The sequence below is a fragment of the Alosa sapidissima genome, chromosome 4 (assembly GCF_018492685.1).
Source record: "Alosa sapidissima isolate fAloSap1 chromosome 4, fAloSap1.pri, whole genome shotgun sequence".
Classification (NCBI taxonomy): Eukaryota; Metazoa; Chordata; class Actinopteri; order Clupeiformes; family Clupeidae; genus Alosa; species Alosa sapidissima.
In genome coordinates, this window is record NC_055960.1 from 22,781,369 (window position 1) to 22,806,319 (window position 24,951).

General features: G+C 42.2%; 2 protein-coding genes across 2 annotated transcripts; one reads left to right on the plus strand and one right to left on the minus strand.

Annotated features, from left to right (window-relative positions):
* Positions 1–4,345: 4,345 nt before the first annotated feature.
* LOC121707375 (alpha-1,3-galactosyltransferase 2-like) lies at positions 4,346–24,713 on the plus strand. Its single transcript, XM_042089889.1, has 6 exons — positions 4,346–4,349; positions 4,944–5,010; positions 13,627–13,707; positions 14,576–14,668; positions 22,857–22,994; positions 23,845–24,713. The coding sequence occupies exons 2-6, from the start codon at positions 5,006–5,008 to the stop codon at positions 24,539–24,541; spliced, it is 1,014 nt and encodes a 337-aa protein (XP_041945823.1). The 5' UTR covers positions 4,346–4,349; positions 4,944–5,005; the 3' UTR covers positions 24,542–24,713.
* LOC121707374 lies at positions 18,984–22,636 on the minus strand. The gene is made up of 2 exons (XM_042089888.1): positions 22,474–22,636; positions 18,984–22,209 (listed from the first exon to the last, which is right to left on the minus strand). Exon 2 carries the CDS (start codon positions 21,766–21,768, stop codon positions 20,365–20,367), a length of 1,404 nt encoding a protein of 467 aa, XP_041945822.1. The 5' UTR covers positions 21,769–22,209; positions 22,474–22,636; the 3' UTR covers positions 18,984–20,364.
* Positions 24,714–24,951: the final 238 nt, after the last annotated feature.

Below are 24,951 nucleotides of genomic sequence, written 5' to 3' on the forward strand. Positions count from 1 at the left end.
CCTTATTAGATGTTCGCTGCGGTAAATTACAGTCCTTGTAGGAAGCGTCCATTGTTTTTTCCAACCCACTTTTAACTTCCAACAAAATTACGTCTCACTGCAACGATGCGCCATCTAGTGGACAAACGACTACTTCTCGCCAATACTGAAAATGCAGCCATGATGATGATGATGAATATTTATTTTGGCTTTCTTTTAATCCTACTGAATTTGTAATTATGTATCGGCCGTTCTAATACCGATAGTATGTGGGTGCCTGTGTGTGTGCATGTGTATATGTGTGCACCGCCATTTACAGGCCAATGAGTGTACAGTCACTAAATGTACACATAACCTAATTTTTTTAGACCCCCCCATGGATGAAATTCTACGAAACTTGGCATACCCCCAGAGAATGCCAGGTCAATCATACACATAAAATTTGGTGCAGTTCTGAACATCTTAACTGAAGATAGGGGCGATTAAAGCAGAATAATATTGCATTTTCATTTTTTACCGGGGGGTGGGGGTGCAAATCACAAATGAGTGATTATGAGCCAGGTTGATGTGGGCCCTTGAGACCAACATACCATAAAAGATTCTTCATCCTCAGTGCCACGGTTCAGGTAGTTATTTAGGAAAAACGGTTGTTTTTTTTGCGGTTCAGGGGGCCCAGCATGGGGGGGGGGGTGGTGGTTCCCGGGGACGAAATGAAATTTTTCCGTAAAAGTCTAGTGGGGCTACATACCCACCAAATTTCATGTACCCCGGTGGTTCGGTGTCCCGGGTATCAATGACCAAAAATTCAGGGAGTAGATGACGGGAAAAATTCTTGAATTGTGTGCATGTGTGCGTGTACAAATTTATGTTTATGTGTGTGGGTGTGTGTGTGTGTGTGTATGTGCGTGCTTGTGTGTTTGCCTGCGTATGGGTGTTTGTGCATGTGCATGCATGCGTACATATGTCTACTGTGTGAGTATGTGTCATACGTATGATTACTGTAAATGTATGTGTGTGCGTGTGTATCTGTTTATGCACATGTGTGCACATGGAATGGGTTAACATGACCCCTGGAGGCAAACATACGGAAGAAATTGGTCATCCTAGGCCCTACAGTTCTCAAGATATTCACAGAGAACTGTGTCTGCCCTACCCTCCTTTCGGGGGGTCCAGTCCAGCGGGGGGGGGGGGGGGGCTACAGATCAAAACGAAGAATGACGGTTCCATGCTATCCATGTGGGGGTACATGCCCACCAAGTTTTGTGTACCCCGGTCTTTCAGTGTCCCGGGAATCCTTGTTGGTGTACGTCACTAAATGTACACATAAATTATTTTATTGTAAGGCCCCCCATGAACGAAAGTACATATAACTTGGCATGCATTCGGAGGGTGTCATAATGATCCTACACTTTTAATTTCGTGCAGTTTTGACCTTGTCAGCCAGAGATATTGTGATGAAAACACCTAATTTTTTGCTTTTTAATTTTTAACTAGGTGGCGCTATACATGAAATAAGTGGTAATGGGATGGGTTGACATGCCCCCTTAAGACCAACATACATAAAAAAGGTGGACCTCCTAGGCCCTACGGTTCTCGAGATATTCACAGAAAACTGTCTCCGGCCACCTACAGGCCAGTTGGTGTATAGTAACATAAATTAATTTATTGTGTGGCCCCCCATGAACGTAATTCCACAAAACTTGGCGTGCATACAGAGGGTGTCATAATGATCCTACACTTCCAATTTCGTGCAGTTTTGACTATGTTAGGTCACAGATACCTTCAATTACAACACCTCATTTTTACTTTTTTGTGTTTAACTAGGTGGCGCTATACATGAAATGAGTGGTTATGGAATGGGTTGACATGGCCCCTTGAGATCAACATACAAAAACAAATGGTCCTCCTAAACCCTACGGTTTTCGAGATATTCACAGAAAACTGTGTCTGCCCTACCCTCCTTTCGGGGGGTCCAGTCCAGCGGGGGGGCTACAGATCAAAACGATGGTTCCATGCTATCCATGTGGGGTTACATGCCCACCAAGTTTCGTGTACCCCGGTCTTTCAGTGTCCCGGGAATCATTGACGGAAATTTGGGCATGCGAAAAAGAAATATTCGGATATTGGACAGATATTCTTTTTTTTTTTTAATGCGGCCGGTTTCACCCCGTGCTTGCAGACAATGTACAAACAGATGACCTGTCTACTTGCTCCCAGTCGACCTACTTAGGGACCGTCTATAAACTACCTTCTGAATTACCTTCATAGTCTTTTTTGTCAATAGCTTTGACATCATGTGACCTAGTGACTCCAAACCAATGCAGAATAGTTATCCTATATGGGACTCATAAGATACACCTCTTTTTATAGTGACTATGTGCATGCTGTATTTTATATGATTTTTTTAAAGAAAATACATTATTTCATATAAGAAACAGGCTCCTTTTTTTCAATACCTCCCAAGCCATATGACCTAGTGACTCCAAACCAATGCAGAATAGTTATCCTATATGGGACTCATCAGACACACCTCTTTTTATGGTCACTGTATGCACTGTATTTTATATGAATATTTGAAAGAAAATACATTATTTCCCACAAGGAATTATTTCCTTTTTTCCAATACCTCCCAAGTCATGTGACCTAGGGACTCCAAACCAATTTGCAAGCACCGCAGCAGCTACAGGCCAAAAGGCATGTTTGTGTATTACAGCGCCCCCTAGAGGTCAAAGGTCACCAGATTTCTTGAGGGTCCTCCTGATGGGGTCATGAGTCAATGTACCAAGTTTAGTTTTGATACATGCAAGGGTTGCTGAGATATGAGCTCACTTCCTGTTTGGTGGCTTCGCCGCAAATTTTGATTGGCTTTTACGGGCGAACGGTAATACTTCCGAAGACAAAAAGTGATTTTGTGAGGCTTGGTCTGAAGATGATCTGTGTCAAATTTGGTGGGAATCAGAGAAAGTATGTGACCCCTGATACATTTTAAGTGTTTTTGATGGCGGAAAATCCATCATGGCGGAAAATGACGTCATAGGGTGCGTTGAACTCGGCTTGGTCCAAGGATTCCAACAATACCTGACTTTTGAAAATCGGACCAACAGGTCAAAACTTACGTGCATGAACGCACTTCCAACTTTGGCCTGTTGGTGGCGCTAGAGGGTTCGAGTTGCCGACATGACTCCCATTGCATATAATAATAATAATAGGAAAATGTAGAAACACAATGAGGTCCTCGCAGCTTCGCTGCTTGGCCCCCAATTATTCCACTGCTTGGTTGAATTTCCCATTGTCATATGTAATTTAGAACGACCATTAACCGTATGTTATCTGCACACCTATGAAGTAGATCCATTTTTTTGGCCGTATCACACTTGTATATTAATTCGCCGAACTCGTTGTGAAGTTTAAATTAACTGTCACGTTGCATCCGAGCTGTAAAATGCAGAAGTTCAGAACATTGCAACATTGTAGCATATGACGGAGGTGGCTTTTAGCTAGATGGATGACAGCAGGCTAAGTAAAAGCGATGTTTCAAAGCTATAGTTCATCAGAATCTTGGGATACGCCCGCTTGACAACGGGAGAGATAGAACTAACGACTGGCCTTTGGCCTTAGCAACCATCCATTTAGAACTAGTAACGGCAGTTTGTCCTGTGAGTTGAGAAATTAGTTGATATGTGTCGGAATAAATTAGTTCTACAAACAAGACAGTTTTAGCGATTAAAACGTTTAAATTGTAACAGGAAATGAACACAACGCAAGTGGCAACAGTGGAATAAGCGGGATAATGGACTCCACAGTGGTCTGTTCACAGAAGTTAATGCACTACGACGCCGCTTCGCGTCGGGGCCGTTTTACAACCTCGACCGTGCATTAACTTCTGTGAACAGACCACCGTGTCTTCCATTATCCCTTACATAGCTTTACTGTTATTGAATCACTGCTAAATGCTTCCAAAATCACTCCTCATATCTAGGGCCTCCCTATATCAACATAATACACCTGCTAATTTTGGAAAAGGTGGCTCAGCCTATTTATAATATATTTTTATTTGAGAAAATGTTCAATTTTAAATTGAATTGAATTAAATTCAACATTAGCAGGTGTATGTTGATAGGGAGTGATTTTGGAAGCACTATAGGCTCAATAAGAGTGAAGCTCTTGAATTTTGCCCCCCAATAAAAATATATTATACATACGCCAAGGCAGCTTTTCCATAATTAGCAAGTGTAGTATGTTAGGGAGGCCCTAGATATGTGGAGTGATTTGAACGGATTTAAAGATGCATTTTTTTTCTTTCAAAAATGTAGCCAGTTGCCCATATTAAAAAACGAAATATATTTCACAACTTTACGAAGTAGCCTACCGTGACTGGTAAAGGCTGGCAAGCAAGCCGCAGAGCGATCACTTACTTCCCTGTTAGGTCTAGGCTATAGGCAGCAACACATTTAAGAGATGCATGTTGACATCAAACCATGGAACTAACAAGTTTACCCAACCGCTGTTCATTCTCGTGAAGTTTCTTCCGTTTTTCTTGAACTGAATGGTAAATTGTTTTCATGTTCCTCTTTTTAATGTATGAGACACTTGCTATAACTGTACACCTGTCTGTCACTAGCTTGACTCAAGGGGAGACGGGGGAGGGGGCCTTTAGGCTATTAACTTGCGTAGTGTACTGATAGGGAGAACCTGCCCTGTCAACTCACATGATTTCTGTCTCATTTTGGAAATGTAGTCATCGACTGTGAAATCACACCAATATCGTAGTAGGCCTACAATGTAAGGTCGGCGAAATGTAGTATAAGGTAGGTTATTTCTTATTATCCTGATCTAATAATCTTTAAGCTGCTATCCAAACTTAATTTAATGAATTTCCAGAAATTCTAATGAATTTTAATGCATTTTCAGAAATTTGTTTGCTTAAAGGTCTCCTTAATTGTGTCTCCCAATAGTGATTATAGGCATCATCTACGCATTTTCAACGCAGTCCTGGTGGAAAAACACCTTTAGACCTTCCTTCATAATGAGGTAGGTTAGCCTATGCCTTGGATCATCTGAGAACAAACTTTGGTTGCGCTTGTAGGCTAGGCTACTATAGCCTAGGGTATAATATAGCCTATACTGGAAGTCTTTTTGGACAAAGGCGTCTGCCAAATAGCCTACCATAAATATACTGAAAACGAAGCGCAAAAAATGAAGATGTCATATGATATCCCGAACCATGGAAGATTGAATGTAAATTGGATATGTAAAACCATGTGAACATTACTTACATGATGAAAAAAACCAACAAACGAACGACGCGTTTGAGAAAAAAAACTCGGTGTCTTCTATTTTGCCAGTCAAATGTGAGTGATTTGCAACGAAAGTTCCCGCAATGCCGTGTGTTCAGCCTATTGAAGGTAACCTAGATTTTATTAAGTCTACAAAATAGGATCAACGTTAACGAGATTTATTCTAGCTACCCATTTGTGAATCAAAAACGCAAGTTATTAACAATTCATATCATATGGGCCGGCTTCGGAGGGGCAGGTCGAACACGATTTTGTCAACATAATGTGATGATTTGGACAACTGATTCTACGTAAGTGCCTACCTGTTCGTGTGGTGAGGTATTGATTGAGTGGTTGATTGAATGAGAGACACCTGGACAGTGAGAAGCTTTAAGAGTGGTGTGCTTTGTCGAAAATAGAAGACGGGGGTCTTCTAGTCATTTTTCCTAAGCGCGAACATTGTTGAGTGCTTTGTAGAAATTAAGGTCGGGCCAATGCAGTTGGATTGTAGCGACCAGGGGCTTCGTTAGAATGTCTCAACATCGGGGGCTTAGCCCAAACCAGAAATTTTGTCACCCATGAAATCAATAGGAAAGTCTTTGTTCCTACCTCTACCCCGAACACAACAGGAGGGTTAAAAACAGGTGAAGCCTAATCGGAATCGCGGTTATCTGTCAATTAGGCAAACTTTCAGAGACAACAGAATCAGTAGGGCACCAGTTTCGTTCCGTTGTACCAGGCCTATGTCAAAAGCAACCTTAACTTTTGTTTGCCTTTTAATGTCTTACTTTCCCGTAATTTAAAGCGAATAAGCTACATGCACAAAGTATTTTTTCAAGTGGATTATACCTAGGCCTACTGCATTAGCCTATATCTCTACTTGTTGACATCATCTTATCATGTATTGCATTAAGCCTGTTTCATGATCGCTAAACTTGTTATTGATATTAATGTTATCACAGGTTGTTTACCCGGTGAAGTGAAAACATAGTAAATTCCCGGTAGCCTATGACGAGGCACAGCTTTCGCTTTCTGCAGACAGAAGAACTTTGAACATCAGCCAACTAAGTGTGGCAAGTGGATATATTTTCTGACTACGCCACGATGGGACTTGCACCCAAAGATATAATTCACACATCAGTAACCTTAAAGCTGCAGTTGGCAAGATTGTTTTGATCATATTCACTGAACTAACACTATGCTCCAGCAGAACATAAATCAGCCGGTTTTAGAAAAAAACCCGCACCTCTACCTCCACCTAGAGCTTGTTATTTGTTTTGCAAAAATCCTCAGCTCCCGATTCTTCTGGTCCAATCAGGGCATGAGAGTTGTGGTCACAACAAGTGAAAAGAAGGCACGGCACACAAAGACACAGGCAACTCATGCCACCAAAATGGACGCTACACCTCAACCTTGGGCCTCAGCTCCTGAAAAATAGAGGAAAGTTACACAGGGTTAAGGGGACCACACACACAACTAAACGGGTTAACACAAAATACAGTACTGGCCAGGGACCTTGATGGCTCTGGCACTAGAGATCCACAGCTATAAAAGGCCTCCGGCTGGTGATGGGTCATATGAACACAGGACAAACACAAAATGCATGTATACCAACTCTCAAAATGAGGCTGCAGACACTGAGGATCAGCAGCAATATGGAGGGCCTCTGTCAGTGGTATAATGAAATCAGATGTAAAGAAAAGAAGTAACACAATCAATTAACCACTGGGTATCAACAGCGCTGGCCATCCCTACTACACATAAATTACTTGATTAAAAACCCATAATATACGGAAGAAATAAAATCAGTGCCAGTGAAGGCAAAATACAATTCAGGTGAGGTCTTATTTTACGAAGCCCAGGTAGCGTGACTGGCGTGAATTCCTAAAACCCCCAAACTTCTGTTTACAAGGCTATATGCAAAATGACATACTGAAAGTTTCCCTAGATCATTATGAAATGGGTAACGTACCACAGTAATCTATGATGCATGTGTGGCAGGTGGTAGTCCAACACAAAGGATTCTATAAAGAGGAAGTGTTAGGTGTAAGCAGCAATGTAACAGATTTAGTAGCCTAACAGAAACACAGGAAGCGCCATCATATCTGCGGCAATAACGAATGTCAGGGAGGAAAAAAAACAGGGCAGCCCTTTGAAGTCTGGCACCTGGTAACGATAACGTTTCTGGATTTAAATAGAGGCGCACACAATGAACATAGCTTACAACTCATCAGTGTTGTATAAAGTACTAGAAAGCAATACTTGAGTAAAAGTACAAGTATCGTACTAAAAAAAGACTTTGGTAGAAGTGAAAGTATACCTTTTAGAATATTACTTACGTAAAAGTCTTAAAGTATCTGATATATACTGTACTTAAGTATCAAAAGTAATTTTCTGATATTTAATGTACTTAAGTATTTGAAGTAAAAGTAAAAAGCAAGCGGTTTTATTTTGAACTTTTATTGTGAACTTTATTTTGGCTTTCTTATAATAAAGCATATTCAGGGGATATCTTCTTAATCTCACTCATCAAATCAAAATCACATTCTTTTCTAGGACTTTTCAGCCACAATTATTTTAAGTTCAAAGAACAGACAGCATATTTTTAGAGCTGACATCAAAGAAAAAAACAGAAACAGAAATTTCACTTTTGTATGAACTTCAGGTAAAAATGAAAGATAAATAACTTATTTATTTTTAAAATATGACCTGCTGGTAGGGAGAATATTTTGGTCATGTGGTATGAGCATTTCTAGGGCTTACTCCCCAGGTCACCATCGCACTCTCTCACACACACACACACACACAGGCCACCTATGTCCAGCAGCTACTAATATGCCAGTCATTAGTTGAAACTGAAAAGGTTTCTGTTCATCTTCAAAAGAAGCTGGTTTTCAAAGTTGCCAGAATTCAGTGCCCAGGAGTTTCAGGCCCAATACCAGCCCACGTTTTACATAGTGGTGGAAATGGATAAATGAAGCAACATTTCAGCTCTTACTATCCTGTCGTTTTTATTAGTACCATAGTTCAACAAATGTGTAAAGGTTATATAATAATTCACTTCAACTGAGAAGTTAACAAAAAATATTCCACTATTCCACAAGTTAACAAAAACAGAAAGAAAGAAAGCCTTTGAAATGCCTATCCCACAAAGAGGCATATTGAACTAATGTTTAGGCTACATGTTTTTTGCATGGGTAGGCTATATTGTTGTTTGGTGATTTAGCCTACTCCTTTACTACACCCTCTTCTGAGCAAACAAGCAGGGTTTCCCGCAGAACTTTGCAGTCAAGGCGGCCGCCTTGGCAAAACCAGCCTGCCGCCTTAACTACGTCGTCAAAAAAAACCGTGACCAACGCCAATCTCCCTTCTCCGTAGAACGCATTAAAAAATAAGAAGAAACGTGTCATGAATCGAAAAATAATCAGATTTTATAATCTTTACATATGTGATAGGCCTATGCCTCCGAATCAGAGCTAGTGAGCGGAGCTGAGCGGTGCAAATACCTCGCTCCTTGATCTCAAGAATCAGTCAAATCGCGAACAGCCACAGCGTTTAATTGTCAGGTGTGATGAAATGCGTTCATATTCCACTTTTTATGTAAAAAACGTTGCAGGCATATGGAAAGGTTTAGTGGTAGGCCCATCCGTGCATACGCGTATGCTTTCTAAATTATTTAGCTAATTCCATCCCCATCAACGAACTTAGGCTATATGGCCAATATCTTTGAAATTTAACGGTCTTGGTTTTATTAGTGGGCATGCCTCAGACTCGTGGTGTGAGCGCAATGGCGTAGGTTTGGTCTGAGCTTTGGTGGGGACACTACCCACCACTAAACCCCCTCGAAAAATTGCATGCTTAGCATTTTGTGAAAAGAAATCATTAAGGCTACATTGACAAACTCTTAACCGTGAGCTGCCTGTATATTCTCTGATTCTAATATTTACAGCTATCTAGGCGATGTAAGGGACTGTTCGTTATTTATAAAAGAGGCCACCGGAGGGAATTTGAGTATTTCAATCGAAAGTTGCATGACCCTCCCCGACCAATTGTCGATACCTTCCGCCCACGCTTTTAAGCGTAAGGAAAACACTTCGACTTATGCTATCGTTCTAAAATCAACCACTGCTTTCTGATCTTACACATCACACTTCACCAAGATGGTGGCCATTTCAGTAGATTTACTCACTAACATTGTTGTGGAAACACAATAAGCATGGAAACTAAATGCACACTTCCTGCAACTGCTTTAGCCTACTTGAAATAAGTTACTACTCTAGTAAGTATTCACATGAAATAAAACAATAAAATATTGAGACCATTGAACAAAGTACACTGGGTAACTAGATGTACCGCCGAGCGGTACAAAATATGACCGCCGCCCAGTCCAGCACATTTTTTCCACAAAAATAAATCATGCTGAAAGGCCTATATGATTCTGTCTCACTAAATTGCATTATCCACACTCAATTCTCACTGGTATCTGCTAGACAACAAGTACCAAAACATGATTAGTTCATAGATTTCACATGTAAAATTCATTTTATACAACCCCACCTCCATCTTGCCTGTTCATAATTCTGAGAAATTCTTGAAATGTGGGCATGTACATGTTTATGTTATGTGTGTGTGTGTGTGTGTGTGTGTGTGTGTGTGTGTGTCTGTGTGTGCGTGCTTGTGTGTGTGCCTGCGTATGTGCCTGTGCCTGTGCATGCAAGCGTACATATGTCTACTGTGTGAGTATGTGTCATACGTATGATTACTGTGAATGTATGTGTGTGTGTGTGTGGGTTAACATGACCCCTGGAGGCAAACATACGGAAAAAAATGGTCATCCTTGGCCCTACAGTTCTCAAGATATTCACAGAGAACTGTGTCTGCCCTACCCTCCTTTCGGGGGGTCCAGTTCAGCGTGGGGGCTACAGATCAAAACGAAAAATGACGGTTCCATGCTATCCATGTGGGGGTACATGCCCACCAAGTTTTGTGTACCCCGGTCTTTCAGTGTCCCGGGAATCCTTGTTGGTGTACGTCACTAAATGTACACATAAATGATTTTATTGTAAGGCCCCCCATGAACGAAAGTACACAAAACTTGGCATGCATTCGGAGGGTGTCATAATGATCCTACACTTTTAATTTCGTGCAGTTTTGACCTTGTCAGCCAGAGATATTGTGATGAAAACACCTAATTTTTTTGCTTTTTAATTTTTAACTAGGTGGCCCTCTTCATGAAATAAGTGGTAATGGGATGGGTTGACATGCCCCCTTAAGACCCACATACATAAAAAAGGTGGACCTCCTAGGCCCTACGGTTCTCGAGATATTCACAGAAAACTGTCTCCGGCCACCTACAGGCCAGTTGGGGTATAGTAACATAAATTAATTTATTGTGTGGCCTCCCATGAACGGAATTCCACAAAACTTGGCGTGCATACAGAGGGTGTCATAATGATCCTACACTTCCAATTTCGTGCAGTTTTGACTATGTTAGGTCACAGATACCTTCAATTACAACACCTCATTTTTACTTTTTTGTGTTTAACTAGGTGGCGCTATACATGAAATGAGTGGTTATGGAATGGGTTGACATGGCCCCTTGAGATCAACATACAAAAAAAATGGTCCTCCTAAACCCTACGGTTTTCGAGATATTCACAGAAAACTGTGTCTGCCCTACCCTCCTTTCGGGGGGTCCAGTCCAGCGGGGGGGCTACAGATCAAAACGAAAAACGATGGTTCCATGCTATCCATGTGGGGTTACATGCCCACCAAGTTTCGTGTACCCCGGTCTTTCAGTGTCCCGGGAATCATTGACGGAAATTTGGGCATGCGAAAAAGAAAAAAAAGAAAAAAGAAAAAAAAATCTGACTAAACCTATATGACCGCCGCTTCGCTGCGCGGCGGTCATAATAACACATTCAACACATGAACTTGTTGCTATGAACTCATCTCTAGCCTTCCTCAGTCAATGTAAAGCTGCCGAAGCTGAACATTATCCAAAACTCAATTTCTCAGACGAGCGTCAATTTGGGAGCTTGCCACACTCCTTCCTTCTCAAATGACTTGAAAAGGCCGTTTGCACAATTTCACAAATAATCACAGGGACCGAAAATGCCAACTTTTCCCCGCTGTCTTGCCGTTTTAATATTTTACCGTAGAATATCCCATATTACTTTAATACTCTCATAACATTAGTCCTGCATTCTGGCCTGTCTCTGTGTTGTCCTGTTGTTACCCCTTGCCCTTCCAGTGAAACAGATGTATTCAAATCATCGTTTTGCTTGCTTGAATGCGAACTCAAGAGTGATGTTAACCTAGCTCTATTTAAGTTAACGACGTGGTTGTCGTGAGAGCACGATTCATCGGCGCTTGCAGTGTCACTGTTTGGCCGTAGGCTATGTCTACGTGCGCACCTTCCAGGCTCAGCTACGAGTAGACAAAGAATCCCCCCTGTATATTTTCTCCAAGTTGGCCTACCATAACTTACCAACTCTACACTGTAGACCATAAACTGGCTATTTATATGACCAATGTATTTGTTCAACTTTATGAAGCAGAATTACGCATTAACACATTTTTGTTGGCAGGAGAGAGAATGACAGCGATTACCAAATTGCACTTGTTGCTGGTTACCAATAAATAGGGCCTACTATATATTTTTTGCAAACAACAAAAACAGAAAGGATGGAGACAGCAAAGCTAGAGATGGGCAGGAATTGGTATAAATGCTTGTCAAAACGTTAGGAGCTGGATGTGTGGATGAATGAAGCACAAGTATGCTTTATGTTAAGCATGCACACTGTTTAAAATTAGGCTAAACTACAAGTAAACCAATGTTAAATTTAGCTTCTTTTTTAGGGCTGGATCAAATTGACCAAATGGATATAGGCTGTTAGGCGTGAATAAAGTAGGCTACTTTGTTGCTCCAACCCTTCCAACGTTAATGGGGACGAAAAACTTTGACAATCATTATATGACCACCATAAATAGCGAAGTAAAGTACAGATACGTGAAATTTCTACTTAAGTACAGTAACAAAGTATTTGTACTCCGTTACATTACAACACTGCAACTCATGATGTGCATCAATTGGCCAACAGAAAATCTCATAAGCAGGCCTAATGCTTTTAAATCAAATCATGTCAATATTATATTCGATGTGAACAGACAATGTCGCCGCTACCACCACGCACATCACATACTCTGCGTAGGGCACCAAGGGACAGGGGGCACCACAATTTAATAGTAGCTTTACTGCAAACTGCTTTCACTCTTCTTAGAGAACATTTACAATGTCAAAATGCACCAACATCTTACATAAGGATGACACTTTTTGGGTCCTCTTTGAGTCTCCACTATGCAGCAGATCTAACTTGAAGGTTATGCTACTCCATTTAATCGGGAACGCGTCTGAGTGCGCATGAGAGGGAGAGAGAGAGTGGCAGGTTCCAGCTGGCTTGTCATTGTTGATAATTGATTTCTCCTTTTTAATATAAGAAACTTTTAAAAGGAAATCATGATAACAACAAAGACAACGCTAGAGGAGATTGCGGAGTCATCAGGTTCCAACTACTGACCATTTATAAACTATGAGAGTGCGCTTTGACATAGGCTGCACGCACTGTGATTTGGACAGAATATGAAGAGTCTTTGCCTTTGTGTACTGGTAATAGAATTAGATTACCACTTGATTAATAGAAGTCTTCAATATCCACTCAGATAGCTAGGTGGCTACCAGGTTCATCGTTCACTTTTAATTGCAAACAGAAAATATCTAGCATTCTATTTCCAAAGGAACGAAGGTTGTTTATACCAACTTAGTAGTATGCTTATCATTGTTAATATTGTGCTATAAATGTGGCACAAACAATGCAAACAGAGTTGTGGACTATAGCCATAGTTTGAATGGAGCTGGCAAAATATTATGAATACCGTGTAGACAATGCTCTTAAAGTGGCAGTGGACCATTTATAAATTACTTAAACAACATCAAATCGTTATATTAATTAATTAATAAAAACACATTAATATTAATATAAGGTGCACAAAGCACAGTTCTGCTTATGACGTACTAACAGAGCGTTGACGAAAATACAACCACAAGCCCGTCTAAAAACCAATGCTGACTGGCCGTTCCCAAATTTTCTCCATCGCAAGAAGCCACACTGATCTGCGAGTGGAAAAATCCTTTTTTAGAAATTAATAAGGATGATTTACAAAATTGACCAAAGAAGGGACTGAGAAACTCAGTGTACAATACTTTATTCTCTCACATACAGTAAGAGGATTTTGATTAATTATTTTTTACATTTTGTGTAGGCAATACAATAAGATGCATTTGTTCATCACTCCTTTTTATACCCCTCAGGAACATCTGCTCTCATAAAACAGTCTTGGCGCTAAGCCTACCTACACTTTTCTTTGTCTACCACATACCATACTCTATAAGGTAAGTTGTCAATTTTCTATCAGCTGAAACACTCTATGTCTCACTCTCAGTTTCATAATGACTGTTCCATTACATGTGTTTTTAGATGTACATTACAGGGAGCAATAGAGATATAGACCGAATCAGTCACAAACAAGATAATACAGTCCATAGCCTTAAATGAAAACAACATGTTATAAACAGCAAAAATATTATTTCACTTATTATCTTATATTATTTATATTATATTATTAACTTATTGCACATGCAAAGGTTTGGCTTTTTTTTTTTGGTGGGTCTACAGGAAATGGCATGTTTCTAAGCTACAGGGAATGGCATGTTTCTAAGTTTACACCTGCTATACAAATAAAATTACTTATTGAAAATATTTAGTGATAAAACAATGAAATGTGTTTCCTTTGTGAGTTCAGACAAAAACTTCCATATTCATTAGGTCCAATATTCCAATATGTGGTTTAATGTTCTGCATTTCTCATTAGTAAGTCACTTTGACACTAAACTCCTACTTCATGACCCTGTCTGTCCCAACCATAATGTAAGACGCAAGGGTTGACATCACTTCTTGTTATTTGGTTTGCGTCAAATGTCTTTGGCATCAATGGTTAGGGTAACCTGGATGTATACAGACTCTGCCACTGTTACTATGATTATATATCCTTAGCTGTTACTTAAACCCTGGATAATTCTGTGTCAAGTCAGATACACATATTCTGGAGTGCATTGTGTGTGTGCCTCTCTCCTACAGCCAAATTAAACTCTGCATCTTGATTGTACTTCTCCATGACTGGATCTTGTGTCTCACTTTGATATGCCATATTTTACCAACATGTTTAATTTGCTTTTTATGATAATCTGTGTTTGGATTTAGGTTCCTTGAGGGCTTGATTCCTATGGGTAAATGTGAGTTATACCATGCAGACATGAAGCTGGACAATGCTGGGGACAAAGGTCTTAACTTTGGGTAGGTGGATGATGGTTCAGCCATTACATGAGATCATAATCATGTTGTGTAATGTTAAATAGGTTTGGTTGTTGATTGGCCAGAGTAAAATCCTTTAACTACAGCACAAGGAAGTTAACACTGTTCCTGTGTATGTGAAAATGTACATTTTACGTGAATCAGACACTGTTTTCCATTCCAAGATAATTTCCCCGGGTCAAAGTCTATCTTATATTATCTTACTCCTGTTTATTTATGTAAATGGTCTGCAGAGTTACAAAGCTCACAGGGATAAGCCTGAGCGAGTGAGATGGGGATCACATTGGAAATAATGAAGCAGCAGTGGTACAGCGTAACACAACACTCATAATAATTCAAAAGAAGTTATATCTCACTCCCAAGTAACACGAACGGTCTACACTCACATTACGCTTTCAAAGTTAAACCAAGTTCAACACTCAAATTGTTTGATGCTACTGCTGTCGCTCTTACTGTTCTTGTGTGTTTGGAACTTTTAAGCACATAAATGTATTTCAGTAGAATATGAATAGTGAAAATGAGCAGAATTCAAAAGGCCTCTTTAAACATAATTTTGTGGAAGTGCCTTTGCACAGCAGAGTACAGATTACCTCTTAAACATTTTATTGTACATTGTTAATTCATTTTTTTTTACAAGAACACACTATCTGAAAGTAGGTCTCATTTTTTTACAACTCAAAACACAGTTCACAGTCATGCACACACAAAATTCACCACACCAAAAAATGCTCTGCAAAATGAAACATTGCACTCAACCACTAACCTGGCACTGTTTGTGGTGGTTTTCTGTCTGTGTGTGTGCGCCTGCTCACTGTTCGTAGTGTGTGTCTGTATGTGTGTGTGCGTGCTTAATGTTCCTAGTGTGTGTGTTCTGCCCCCGCTCGTGTGTGAGGTGGTTAGACGGTTACATTTGCTGGGCAGACAGACAACAGTTTCCCCAAGAATGACGCTGATGTTCCTTTTAAATGTTTTACTTGGAAACACTGTAAAACTAAGCATACATACAAAATATAGCTTAGTTATAAGTTCAGAATACAGCAAATATGTACACAATCACGTAACATTACACGCTTTTAATACAAATGGATGGGTTAGCTTAAGGCTAATATGTATGGTGAATTCCATTGGGTTGTAAACAATTAGCATGTTAGACAAAAGTAATCATTCAAAACGAACTAAAGTCCATAGACAAAGTTCCACACAAGAGGAACTTTTTCATTGCAACTAGGAATCATAAAACTGAGAAAATACTTACAGGCAAATGTTTTCTGGCCATGTAAAACTGAGTAGTAAAAAACGTGTCTGAGTAACTCATCAATGTCGTTCTGAACTAACTACGGAAACCCCGCAGGCACAAAATAACGTTACTGCAAGTGCATTTGACCACTAGAGGTCTCCCTACTCCTAAATTAACAACAGAACAGCACACTCCCCGCCTGTTATACTACATTATAACACTATTCCCCTTTCACAAGTAGAACAACTTCTGAGACTGGCCTAGAATACACCTTCTGGATACCCTGTTTGACCACCTTCACTTCCACTTTGCGAACTTTAGAGTCTTTGCTGGGAATGGCGTTAACCACTACTCCAACAGGCCATTCATTTCGCTTGACTTGTCCATCTTTGAGAAGCACGACATCTCCTTCTCTCAGGTTTGGCTTTTCTTCGTGCCATTTTCGCCTTGGTTGGAGTGACACCAGATATTCTTGACGCCAACGTTTCCAGAATGTGTCAGCTAGAGACTGGACTTGTTTCCACTGCTTGTTGTACAGGTCTTTGAGGTCGTACTCTCCTGGAGGTGGTGACACTGGCTCAACTTTCTGTGTTAGAAGCATAGCTGGCGTCAGGACAGTGGGCATGTCTGGATCGGATGACACAGGAACCAGGGGTCTGGTGTTCATTATGGCCATGACTTCGGACATGAGTGTGACCAGAACCTCATGAGACAGATGGGGGGTGTTTGTCTGTATCAGCAGTGCATCCAATATCCTGCGTGCGACGCCTATCATCCGCTCCCACACTCCACCCATGTGTGAGGAGTGGGGAGGGTTGAACATCCAAGTGCTGCCTTGGTCTTGCAGGTAAGCGGTCAGTTCATGGTCTTCAGATTTTATTTGAAGTTCCTTGCATGCCCCGACAAAGTTTGTCCCTTGGTCAGAACGGAAGAGGCGCACAGGGCCACGAACAGCTGTGAATCTTCTCAATGCATTTATAAAGCTTGAGGATGACAGAGACTCGATCACTTCGATATGCACAGCTCTTGTAACCAGGCAAGTGAACATGACTGCCCAGCATTTATTCTCTGTAATGCCACCTCGGGTTCGTCTTGAGCTTATGGTCCATGGACCAAACACATCAACACCTACATTTGTGAACGGAGGACCTGGGTTGAGTCGTTCAGCAGGTAAGTTTGACATTTTTTGTTCTTCCATTCTTCCTCTCAGCTTGTTACAGGTTACACATTTACGTAAGATGCTTGACACTAACCTCTTGCCTCCAATCAGCCACAGTCCAGCAGAGCGCATAGCGCCTTCTGTAAGATGCCTGCCCTGATGTGCGACCTGTTCATGATAGTGCCTCACCAATAAGGTAGCTATGTGATGCTTCTTGGGGACTATGATTGGATGTTTCTCCTCCCAGGGTACGCCCGCCAAGGTGACGCGCCCTCCAACTCTTAGTAGGCCATCCGTATCCACAATGGGACTCAGTTTCCTCAGAGGACTAGACTTAGAGACGGTACCTCCTTTGGAAAGGCTTTCCATCTCCTTAGCAAACACATTGTGTTGAGCATTTCTGATGAGCACTAGTTTTCTTGTGTCAACTCCTCTATCTTGCTGGGCTGGCTTTTTGTGCAAGACCTGACCTTATGTATGAGCTTGGCCATGGCTCGACTGAGTGCCTTCCAACTGGAGAATCGTTCGAAACGATGAGACCCCAGCTCACCGTCGGAGGTTTTGGTTATGAAAGCTTTGACCTGTGGGCGTATGTCAATGTCTGCGTCAGGGTCTATGAGTTCAAATGTCTCTGGCTGTGAGCAGGTGTCTCTGGACAAGAAAGCTGGGCCCTTAAGCCAGATGGTATCTTTCAACATGGCTGCTGGCACTGAGCGGGTCCCATGATCTGCAGGGTTGTGTTCTGTACTGACAAAGCGCCACTGTTCCGGGTTTGTGGACTTCCTGATGCGAGCGACTCTGTTGGCCACATATACATAAAACCTTCTGCTTGTGTTGTTGATATAGCCCAATACGATCCGGCTGTCTGTGTAGAATGTAACTTTGTGGATGTCTGTGTCCAATTCATCTGTAATTAAGTCTGCCAATTCAACAGCCATGACAGCAGCACAAAGCTCTAGCCGTGGAACAGTGTGTGGGGGATGTGGAGCCAGCTTTGACTTGCCCATGAGGAATCCAATGTGAGTGTGACCTCCTTGGTCTGTTGCTTTGAGGTAGGCCACTGCTGATATTGCCATGGTGGAGGCGTCAGAGAAGACACAGACTTCTCTACATTTTGTGGAGCGCAGAGAGACAGGCACATAGGGTCTTTCTATCTGAAGCTGCTCAAGTTCAGAGAGTGAGTCTGTCCATAGTCTCCACCGTTCCTCTTTCAGTGCTGGTAAAGGTGCATCCCATTCAGTTTGTTCAGCGGACAGCTCTCTGACTAAGGCCTTTCCTTGGATTGTTACAGGTGCCACATATCCTAGGGGATCATAAAGGCCATTAACTGTGGACAAGATTCCCCTCCTAGTGAATGGCTTCTTCTCTCTGGACACACTGAAGGTGAATGTGTCAGACTGTAAATTCCAGGGAAGTCCTAGACTGCGGTGCTGTGGTAAGGGATCTACAGTTAGCTCCAAATCCACCAGGTTTTTGGCTCTCTCTTCAGGAGGAAAGGCATCCATCACTGCACGGCTATTAGAGGCTATTTTGTGTAATTTGATGCTTGACTCAGCTAACATTTCTTTTGTTCTTTTCAGGATGGAGATGGCTTCGTCGTCAGTAGGGAATGAGGTGAGCCCATCATCAACATAGAAGTTTCTCATGACGAATTGCTTAGGTTCAGCACCATGTTCTTTTTCTCCATGCAGGGCCGCTCTTCTCAGGCCGTAAATGGCTACCGCAGGGGAAGGAGAGTTCCCAAAAACATGCACTTTCATGCGGTATTCAGTGATCTGCTTGCTTGGATTGTTGTCTTCAAACCACAGAAACCTCAGGAAATCGCTATGGTCTTCACGGACGATGAAGCAGTAGAACATCTGTTGGACATCAGCCGAAACCGCTACAGGTTCTTTGCGGAAACGCATGAGGACTCCCAGCAGTGTGTTGTTCATGTCAGGCCCTTTAAGAAGGACATCATTGAGAGAGAGGCCCTCGTGCTTGGCGCTGGAATCGAACACCACACGTATTTGGTCTTTTTTCTGTGGGTGATAGACACCGAATATTGGTAGGTACCAACGTTCCTGTTCTGCAGTCAGCGCTGGGGCGGGTTCTGCTTGATCGGAATTGAACATTGCTTGCATGAAACTGAAGAAGTGTTCTTTCATGCCTTGTTTCTTTTCTAGCATGCGGAGTAGGGACGTGAGACGGTTGACAGCATGTCGTCTGTTGTTAGGTAGACGCGGCCTGTTTGACCTGAAAGGGAGAGGTGCTACCCAGCAATTTGCTTCATCCATGTAGACCTCTTTGTCCATGAGGTCAAGGAACAGCTCATCTTCGATGGACATGCCAAGCTTGTCGTCATGCTGCGTTCTTTGAAACACATTTCTGCCCAAGCGGTCTACCTCATAGCTGACACTGGCTACATAAGAAACACCTGGGGATATGTGGGGTGGCACAGGTTTATCAATCTTCTCTTTTACTACTAACCTGCTGGTGCATGGGCTCAGGATGGAATGGCGCCCGCTCGTTAGCACACTGGTCCTGAAGACGCTGACACTGGCGGCTTTGTGTGTTCTTCCCAGACACACATCTCCTATTATCACCCATCCAAGATCGAGTCGCTGGGCAAACGGTGCATTGGGAAGCCCATTACATTGTTCTCGTACTTTATGCACCTGGATTAAGTCCCGTCCAAGGAGAAGTAAGATTGACGCATCTGGGTCCAGGGCTGGGATTTTGTCTGTAAGGTGCTTGAGATGAGGATGATGTCTGGCTACCTCTGGTGATGGTATTTCAGACCTGTCGTCTGGTAGCATGTCACACTCAATCAGAGTAGGCAAGGCAATGTGGGCATTGCCGTCTAATGATTCCACAATGAAGTTACTGGCGCGTCGCCCGGCAGTCTCAACCACCCCTGAGCATGTCTTCAGAGTGTATCTCGCTCCTGCTCCTTTGACCCCAAAATGTTCAAAGAATTCTGTTCTGCCAAGTGACTTGTTGCTTTGTTCGTCAAGAACAGCATAGGTCTTCATAGCTTGGTCTCTTTGCCCTGCAGGATACACCAGGACGAGACAGATCTTGGAACATGATTTTGAAGTGTTCACACTCCCACAGATTTCAGTGCATTTGGACGTCACCGATGGAACAACCTCCAGCTGCTGCCGCTCCCCGCCATGATCTGTAGTACTCACATGGGCATCAGTTTTCCATGGGGCGGGCCCAGGATGTAGCGCTGACGGGTGTCTGTTGCTGTTGCACTCTTTGCACTCCACAGGCTTGTCACAGTCTTTGGCAAGATGTTTAGATGACGCACAGCACCTGAAACAGATGTGCTTTTCTTTCATCCAATGTTTTATTTTTGAAGCTGCGGCACTTTCTCAGTGGATGAGGCTTGTTATGTAGCGGGCACTGTTTGTCAGGATCATCATCTCTGCTAATTGTTGTTGTGCTGTCACCACTACTTGTTGAGACTTCAGTCTTTCTTACAGCAACTGATGTTCTCGCGTGATGACTGGATGACTGGAAAACACTTTTTTCTGTCTTGATGGCACACCATGCTCCCGTTATGCTGGCAAAGCTGGGGTCATTGCGCATTTTTGCTTGTTCAATGATGAAGTTCACGAAGACAACAAATGGAGGGTAGGGCACCTTGTGTTGTTCTTTGTAACGTGATCCTACAGTAATCCACTTTTCTTGTAGGTTGTGCGGTAGTTTCTGGACAATCGGGCTGACTCCACGGGAGGTGTTGAGATACGACAGGCCAGGTAAGTACCCGTCGGCCCTAGCTGCTTCTAGTTCCATGAGAGTGTCTCCAAGCTCTCTTAGTTTGTGGTTGTCTTTGGCTGAGATTTTGGGGAAATCTTCAACTTTTTTGAGGAGGGCGTTTTCGATGACCTCAGGTGAGCCATAAACATCTTCCAATCTTTGCCACAACATCTCGAGGCCTGTTGGTGCATTATGAATATGTACTGCTCTAATTCTTTTAGCTTGCTCAGACGATGATGGACCTAGCCATTTACATAGCAGATCAAGCTCCTCTCTAGCAGAGAGTTTTAGGTCATCAGTAGAACTGAGGAAAGATGCTTTCCAGGCCCAGTAATTCTCTGGCTTATCATCAAACTTTAGCAGGCCTGAACTCACCAGCTCACGTCGCATCAGGTACTTGCCTAAATCAGTTGTAGCTGCAGTACTGTATTGCCTCGTGTCATACATAGGGAGTGGATGCGCTTGATATGGCAAGGGAGGCTTGTAATCATCGCTGATGGGTTTAATGTTGTGGGGAAGTTCTCTATAGCTGTGTGGTTGTCTTGCATTTACAGTGCTAGTGACCGGATTCGAATTCCAGGTAGCTTCTCCTCTGGACGAGCGTTGTCGAGCCAATTCGAGGAACTCATAGTCACTGATTTCACTCGATGTTGTATCACCTTGGTTCTCACAGCTCTTCACTTCACCGCTGTCCATGTTAGATTGGTGCACTGGTGTGTGTGGAGTTGTAGGTGGCTTTGCATCGGGAGGTGAGACTGTGACTAATGTATTGATTGTTCTTCCACTCTGATAGGACTGATGGCCTGGATATTGAACAGGGGTCTGCGCAGTAGCACTTTCACCATTAAGTTCAGATGGGGTCTGAGACAGCATGTTGGCTTTAATTGGCTGAAGTGGGCTTAACAGTTCATAATCATCTTCGGCAGCTGCTTCTAGCATTTCAGCTTCTGCAATTGCGGCTGCCGCAGCCTTTTCTAGTTTCAGTTCATGCAAACTGGCGTGTAGTATAGCTTGTTGTTTTAATAGCTCAGCCTCTCGCTTAGCAAACGCCAGCTGTGCGCAGCTTCTGCTTTAGCCCGTGCTTTTAAAGCGAGGGAATTAGCTACAGAGCGTTTGTTTGTTCTTGAACAGTTGGATATTTGTGACCGTGTCTCTAGTTCTTCAAAATCCATTTCTTCGTTTCTTTGTGTGGTGATGATTGTTTTGTTTTCTACTTACAGAACGATTATTGGCCGTTGGAAGAGTTGCCTTTTTACTGTTCTGCCCCCGCTCGTGTGTGAGGTGGTTAGACGGTTACATTTGCTGGGCAGACAGACAACAGTTTCCCCAAGAATGACGCTGATGTTCCTTTTAAATGTTTTACTTGGAAACACTGTAAAACTAAGCATACATACAAAATATAGCTTAGTTATAAGTTCAGAATACAGCAAATATGTACACAATCACGTAACATTACACGCTTTTAATACAAATGGATGGGTTAGCTTAAGGCTAATATGTATGGTGAATTCCATTGGGTTGTAAACAATTAGCATGTTAGACAAAAGTAATCATTCAAAACGAACTAAAGTCCATAGACAAAGTTCCACACAAGAGGAACTTTTTCATTGCAACTAGGAATCATAAAACTGAGAAAATACTTACAGGCAAATGTTTTCTGGCCATGTAAAACTGAGTAGTAAAAAACGTGTCTGAGTAACTCATCAATGTCGTTCTGAACTAACTACGGAAACCCCGCAGGCACAAAATAACGTTACTGCAAGTGCATTTGACCACTAGAGGTCTCCCTACTCCTAAATTAACAACAGAACAGCACAGTGTGTGTGTGTGTGTGTGTGTGTGTTCTCCTTGCTCACTGGTCATAGCCTAGTGCTACTGCTCAGAGACAGGGTGACATTTCTCTGTGTGTAAATCAAATAAGCCAAATAAGTCATTCTAATCTTTCTAATTCTTTGAAAAACACAATGTGTGTAAGACAAACTCTTCTAGAAAACCCTGCCTCAAAAAACATCTCTGTCTTTTCCTAGGTCTAGAACTGACGTTCAGACCTGCACTTACTGGGGTGCACCCATCATCTGGGATGGGATGTTCAACCCAGAAGTTTATGATCGGACCCATACAAAAGACCATACCTCGGTGGCCTTGACTGTATTTGCTGTGGGCAGGTAAATGATACAAATTAAGCTGTGCGTGTGTTTTTGGCTACTTCTTCATGTGTTTTTTTTTTATCATAGGACGTGGGTTGTTCTTATAAATTCACCCTGTTTGTTTGACATGAGAATGTTGGTAAATAATATGCTAACAAAACAAATGTGCAATGCATCCTGCACACACAATAACATGCGCAGAGTTCACAGGAGACAGCCTATGTGTAAACAGGGTGTAGTTGAATTTAGTACACTATTTAAATTAATGTGTTAAAAATCTGGACATAGAGATATGTTAAAAAACAACAAACAAGAAAACAAGTTGTGTTATTTTCATCACATTCATATTAAGAGTGTACGTAGTAGTGATGCGCGGGTTAGGTTTTTTTATAATCCGCGCCTGCTCGACCCATTTTGGAGGTCCAATCTGGCCCGCCAGACCCAACCTAACAACCCGACCCGCATATTCATAATTTTAACGATAAGTAATGTGGTTGCATCAATATCATGTGATAATGTTTATTTTACAAGACATGCATGTAGGGTAAAAAATAAATAAATGCACACACACCTTTTTTTTTTTTATCCAATCAACTCTGGTGTTCATGTGCATTTGAGACAGAGACGGTGAAGGAGAGAGGAACAGAATGGATAAATCTCACTTTAGCCTACCGGGCATGCACATGAATGTTAATCCAGAACGTTGCTATAGCGATTTTGACCCGACCCACCCGTAACCCACGACTGTTGTCCCTATCTGGACAAACAGATGTGTTAAAAACGACACAGGTTGTGAGAGTGAAGGCTACTCATATACTAATTTAATCCTGACTTCTAACTGCATAATTTTCTTTTTGACAAATGGCAGGTACCTTGATGTGTATTTGAAGGACTTCTTGATCTCGGCAGAGCTCCACTTTATGGTGGGTTTTCCTGTGACTTACTATGTCTTTACAGATGTCCCAGAGAAGATTCCGGCCCTAAAACTGGCATCAGGGCGAAAGCTGAAATTAATGCCTGTGAAACGCCACTCTCGGTGGCAGGACGTCTCAATGATGCGCATGAAATCCATCAGGGACGCCATCGACAGCTATATCCAGCATAATCATCAGTATGTCTTCTGCATGGACGTGGACCAGGTCTTCAGGGGCCGCTTTGGCACCGAGGCTTTGGGGGACTCTGTGGCCCTCCTCCACGCGCACTACTACCATCGCTTCAGGAGAATGTGGACCTACGACCGAAACCCCAAGTCCCAGGCCTACATGGCGGATTCTCAGGGCGACTTCTACTACCACGCAGCAGTGTTCGGTGGGTCCTGGCAGAGCGTGAAGCAGATTACGGACACATGCTACCGCACCATCATGGAGGACAAAAAGAATCGGGTGGAGGCTCTGTGGCACGATGAGAGCCACCTGAACAAGTACTTCTGGAAGCACAAGCCCAGCAAGGTGCTGTCTCCCGAGTACTGCTGGGATACCTCCATTGGGTATCGCAGTGATATCCATATTGCACGACTCCTCTGGCAAGAGAAGCAATATGACCGGCTTAGGGGCACAGGAAGCTGATGGTGGAGCTGTGGATGCCTATGCAAGCAGCAGTATACTGATGCTTAATTTATTTGCCTGATGCTTTTATCCAAAGCAACTTACATATGTCCCTTATTACAATAGTAGGTGGGCCTATGTGTCTAATTTAGGGCATGTTAATTTTTGGAGAGTATTATATCTTTGTTCTAGGGGTTCTTAAGAGTAAAAAAAAACATGAAAAAAACATTTTGAAGGTTTTGAAGGACCCAAATCAAAGGTCAAATTCAGAAAAGTTCAAATTTGGTGTTTTGTCCATAAACCTCACATTGCTGGTATTATAGTATAGGGTTTGGTGCCAAAAAACAAAGATATTTTACAAGGTAGTGGACCACATAAACAATACAACATTATAAAACATGTTTAGGCTGATGATTGATCTCTTTAACAAG